The sequence below is a fragment of the Uloborus diversus genome, chromosome 2, assembly GCF_026930045.1.
Source record: "Uloborus diversus isolate 005 chromosome 2, Udiv.v.3.1, whole genome shotgun sequence".
Classification (NCBI taxonomy): Eukaryota; Metazoa; Arthropoda; class Arachnida; order Araneae; family Uloboridae; genus Uloborus; species Uloborus diversus.
In genome coordinates this window covers 90,477,740-90,483,739 of record NC_072732.1, presented here as the reverse complement: position 1 = coordinate 90,483,739, position 6,000 = coordinate 90,477,740, and the positions used below count along the sequence as shown (strand labels likewise).

The 6,000-nt window shown below is 32.1% G+C and overlaps 1 protein-coding gene across 1 annotated transcript in view; it reads left to right on the top strand.

Moving 5' to 3' along the window:
• Nucleotides 1-337: 337 nt before the first annotated feature.
• The window catches only part of LOC129216413 (ovochymase-1-like), a 40,521-nt gene continuing 34,858 nt past the window's right edge, over nucleotides 338-6,000 (top strand). Inside the window, exon 1 of the mRNA XM_054850628.1 lies at nucleotides 338-448. Within this exon, the coding sequence (XP_054706603.1) occupies nucleotides 382-448 (67 nt within the window). The 5' untranslated portion in view covers nucleotides 338-381. The remainder of the gene's footprint in view (nucleotides 449-6,000) is intronic.

Below are 6,000 nucleotides of genomic sequence, written 5' to 3'. Positions count from 1 at the left end.
TCTTAGCAAAGATCTTGTTTACTTTTCATTTAACTTTAAACGAAACGCATCACTTTTCTTGGAGTGGCAATTTAATTGCAATACATTTATTTCTAAACAAGTTGCTCCGATTTTATTGTTTGAATATGTTCTTTTTTTTTTTATTTATCAGATACCACATGTAAAGCAATATTTTCCAGTGTTTTATCACTTGTTAACATCTATTCATTTGTCTTGTTCCTATCTCCTAATCGATAGGCGTCACAACTGATAAACTAAAATTTTTAGAAAACACCAAGATCAAATATCGTTAACAACTGCAGCAATACGTAATGAAGTATAATATTTTTGTTTTTTAATGGTTTCCTAGTTGATGAGGTGTTATTTGCATACTGTTGTGTTATGGATAGAATAACAGTTAAACTTGCGGCTTTGATTTTGATAGCATTTACAACTGCGAATGGAAAAGGTATGTCTCAGAACAAATTGTATTTTTGTCCAGTGTTGCGGAGTCGGAGGAAAAATAACCGAATCCGACTCCAATTCCGGAAATTTTAGAGTCTTCCACTCCGACTCCTTTTCTTCAAAATCAGTCCGACTTTGACTCCTACTGCGAACGCACTGTCCGCATTGCGTACTTAAAGCGAAAATGACCGACTCCGACTTTTTACCCCAAAATCAGTCCGACTAGGACTCTTTGACTCCGACTCCGAAGTCATGTTTTCGTCAACCGGTTGAGAGAATGGCTGAGGGATTTAACAATGCTTACGCTGGTCACGTGTTCAGTCAATTAAAAGACTTAACTGAAATATTAAATTTAGAAATATATATTATGTATTGCGAGTTATTTAATAAATGTAAAAGAATACGAAAACATTAATCATAAATTTATGTTCAAGTAAATTAGTATTTAAACATTCAGTATTTTATATTTTTGTTGAGCGATAGTAGTCCAGTCATATTACACAAAGGGGCCAAAATCGCAAAGCACGATGTAGTTTTGATTTTTTAATATGTTGTTTGCGTTAGTTAGGAAAGTGTAAATCTAAGTTTGCAGTTTTCAAAAACTTGTGCTCGCAGCGTAATTCACGAAAAACTGCGAAATTTTCGAACCTTTTTTTAGTTTTTCCTCTATAACACCTACGCTATGCATCTTTTAATACTAAATGTGAATACCCGTTCTAAAGAACATTAAATTTTGAACAATTTAAGCTCAAGTGGCGTTCTGCACGACCACAGAGGAGGAGGACACATTTTAGGAAACTCACAGTGTAGGATATATCGTACTTCAAAAATTGGCCATTTTTGGAGAAAAATTTAAAAATTATGCTTTGATCACATTCCACGCCATGAATTCCTACTCTAATTGAAAAAAAAACTTGATATACTATTACAGTAGTACACTTAATTGGCTTTCATTTAAGCCAAAAACGAAGTTTATAGATTCAATAGTTCTTTTACAATCCAAAAAAAAAAAAACAAATAATCGAAAAATTGGATTTTTGAAGAAATGAAACAAAACCTTTTCCTATTCTATAAAAGAGGGCAAAGAATGATACAATAAGACTCTAATGCATGTTTATATAAGTATGTGTGCTCGCAAAACCCGACCACTTTTGAAAAGTTAAATAGATCAATAATTGACAGCCCTATGCAAGTGACGCAAGCATTCCTTCCCCTACGTAGCTATGCCTCTAACATTGATGAATTTTCGGCCGTATTTCATTTTTCAACTGGAAACTTACCTACAGAGTTTTATTTTGAATGGAGAATAACTTTTCTTTTTCTATCAGACGAAGTTTTAATGAGATTTAATTGTACCAAGATGGACAAGCAGAGGAACAAAGAATAAATAAAAATGAAAGTTCACTCATTCTTTCTGCAAAAGCAAATGAAACTATCCAGGTTCATCATATCAAACGTAAAGCTTCAGTGGGAAACCTAGAAGGAAAAACGTACCCCCCTGTACACTTTAAGCGAATATTGTCGAATTTTTATACTTACTTTAAAAATCATTCGAGCAGAAATTATGTAAAATAGGGATGCACCTAGAAACAGTAACCAAAATGCTTCCACTTTTTCACTTAGCAGGTCTCAATTTCTACGCAAAAAATTCTCGCCTTTATTTACAAGAGATGTGAAAAACGGAATGAATTCAAAGAAGTTTTGTGCACACTGGAAGAAACTTCAAGGTTTTGCGAATCAATAAATTTTCGCCTAGTTTGTGAGCATACTTGTGTAATGAATGAACTGGTTTTAATGAAGCTAAAGGAGAGCCTGTGCAAGAACTAATCAATAGTTGTAATATAAAACAATTCAGCTGTGAGCTTTTTTGGTGGGTTTAATGAATTATGTTCGTGTTAAACTTTATTGGAGAACTGGAATGAATCAGGGATGTTTTTACTGTCTTCGGATACGTCTGAACGACTGCGCGCCAGCGCAATATGATTATATTTGACTTCTCAACATCAGAGTGCTCCTGAGGAAACGCTTTTCCAAATCGTGTAATAGTTAAACGACACCTCAATGACGAGTTGCTCCCTAGGTTCCGACTTGAGGGCATTGAAGATAAAAACAACTAGAGAAACTGATTGAAACATTATCCGAACCGCCGTCGAAAAAAATACATCCCAGCAGATCGTAATCAATAATGAAGAGGATGTGAATCTCCTTTTTTTTTTTTTCTTTTTTTTTTGCTGTTTTTGTCTCGCATTCAAAATATTTCTTTCCAGAAACTTGCAAAAGTCCAGTTATTTGTATTCAGTTTCAAACTTTTTTTTTTCAACCAAGGAAAAATAGAATAATTCTTTGATTCGTACTTTTTCTTCACGCAGTTAGTGGATGTGATACCACATCTTCCCATGCCGAGCTAAGAAAAACAAAACTGTACTGTGATTTTCGAACGAAGTGGTATAAGGTTGACCAGGTCACCATAGCTTTCCTTCTTGAAGTGAGTCCCGAAGCTTTAGCCGAAGCTGTCGAGATAGAGCTGGTTGCTCTGTATGGAAATTAGGCATCCCCCCGATATCCTGCGAAAGTATTCAGTTCCACCTGTTACTCAAACCAGCATGTGATGCAACTGAACCGTTTTAGTTAGTCTTCAGCGAAAATAGTAGCTTCATTCCATTCGTATCGCAGGTACCGAAAGTAAACAAATGGTTGGCAGAGGAGAAGGATGCCTCAGAGCAAAATTTACGTTGGTCGAAAACCAACGTAAATTTCGAGAATGGTTCTTCACCAATCACTACATTAAATGATCCTGCCCTCACCCGTCCTGTTCAGATTCTTCTCATTTGAGCTTTGTGCAATCTGTCACTTGAAAAGACTGCCCACAACATCTTTGCCATTCATATCGACAAAAATTTAAAAAAAAAAAAATAAATGAAAAAAAATCGACCTATCCTTTTTTTTTCAGTTCCGGAGTACTATTGTCCCTATCAAAGACACCCTGCAATCAAAACATTAAGTGTAGTTATTTTTAATATACGTTTTAATGATAAGACTAACATGTAAATAGTTTCACCCTATTGAAATCATTCTGTTTTTTTTTCTTTTGTCCATATCTCTCATATTCTAATGGGAAGTGTTTTGTACTGAAAATCTTTTGTTCAAAAATATTATCGATTCAAAACCAAACTCGGTAGATAACTTTCCAGTCGAAAAACGAAATACGGCCCAAAATTCATCAATGTGAAAGGCATAGATAAGTAGGGGAAGGAATGTTTGTGTTACCTGCATAGGACTGTCAAGTATTGACCGCTTTAATTTTTTTTATAACCGCCCTGGTTTGTCAGCCCACATAACTTAAATAAACACACATTAGAATCTTATTATAACATTCTTTGCCCCCCTTTTTTTTGGAATAGAATCTTCCATATTGTCTTGAAAATGAAGGCTTAAATGAAGGCTTATTAAATGTACTGTAACAGTCTATCCATTTTTTTTTTCAATTAGAGTGATAATTCATGTCCATATTTGGCGTAGAATGTAATCGAAACATAATTTTTTTATTTTCCGCCAAAAATGGTCAATTTTTGAGGTACGATATCTTTAAAACTATATTGGTCGTACAGAACGCCACTTGAGTTTAAATTGTTTAAAATTTAATGTGTTTTTAAAACGGTTTTTCACATTTAGTATCAAAAGTTGGATAGCTTAGGAGTTTTAAAGGAAAAGCTAGAAAAAGTCCGTAAATTTCGCAGTTTGTCGCGAATTACGCAGGGAGCACAGGTTTTTGAAAACTGCAAACTTAGATTTTTCACTACTCTAACTGACCCAAACAACATATAAAAAAATCAGAACTACATCGCACTTTGCGATTTTAATGTCTAATATGACTGGACTATAATGTGATTCCACTGTTACGTGTGAAACAATTTGGAATAAATTTTCCTCATAAATTTATAAATACAGATTAATAAGTGCAGTTACTTGACTCATGTGAATTGTTAAGCAAAAATGTTTTTTAATATTTTTTTAATTGTATTTTTCTTCCATAAGTTAGAGATAGAAGAAAGCAAAAATAAAACGAAAAAAAGCGTTTCTAAAATGCATTTAAGAAGACTTTGTACTGCACATATTTTTGAAAATATATCTGTAAGTGAAAAAGATTACTGAAATGTTTTGAAAAAACAAAACAAGAGAAAAAAGGCAATTCTTTTACATACGGAATTTTTCACTTTGTTATTCTTGCATTTTTTACACCAATTTTTATTTGTAATCATTCCTTTTTTCACGTTATCGATTTTTTTTAAAAAAAAATTGTTGGTTTCTATGAGTTCTGGAAAGTAATCTTTTTTTTTTCTTGAAAAATCTTTGCTTTCGTAATTGTTATAACTGGATAGAAAAAAATATTCTGAAGCAGTTTTAAGTAGGAGAAATGAAGTGGGTATAATGCATGGTTTCGTTTTCTTTTTTACTTTTTGGGTAACTCTGAAGTAAAGAAATTGCTTCGATATCCCCCCCCCCCCGGTAATTCTTCATTAGTTACACCAAACCGACATTCGAAATAATAAAACGTTGACAAATAACTGAAAAAAAGATTGATAGACAAAAATATTATATTGCTTAAAAATCAAAGCAAAAAAAAAAAAAAAACACGTAAAGATCTTAAACGTTTAAAAGCAAAGTAATAGAAGAATAGAAATATAAGACTATCAGAAAAGTATTTATGTAAAAAAATGAAGGTGGTAAACATTTTATCATTAAGTAAATAAATAAACAAATGATTGAAATAATTAGTTAAAAAAATAGACACGCATTTTTTTGTACAATTTGGCTGTCATAAAGAAGATTCATGTGAGCAATTAATTGTTCACTGGAAAGCAAGACCCATAAACGTACATAAGTTTTATGCTTATGTGAGTTTTACACCAAGAAAAACTCATCAGTTGTTTTATGGCATGCTTTTTATAGCATTATTCTGTTATTTTATAGCAGTTTTGAGCAAAATTGAGTTCTTCCCGTTCTTCTTTTTCCTGCAAATATTGACTCACTGAACATAGTTTCCTTTTAGCTTGGACAACATGACATGATATACAGAACTGAAAAACAAGTACAATTTTATTTCAGCATAACTTTTATTATCTCCGATAAAATTTCATTTTTATTAGGTAAGCATTGAATGCGTGGATATTATTCAATCCGTTACCTTAATTGAAACCCACTCGATGAGAAAACAGAAAATAAATAAACAATGCAAATAAATATATAAATAAAAATGCAATAAACTAATATGCAACTAAACAAATCAACTAATATGTATCGAAAAGGAGGGGGGATCTTATGTTTCTCTTTTCAAATGCAATAGGAGCAGGTGGTTTTAATCAAAATTACATTATATAAAGACATTAAGTAAAAATCATCAAAAACATTAATAATATACGTTATGACGAAACTAAAAATAAAAATCGTTGTTTTTTTTAACTCCAAGAATTTTCTTATAGGTACAATATTTTGGGAAAAAACATTGGTTGGTTTTCAGGTTTAAAAAAAAAATGTAAAAGTATGTTGCATTCAATT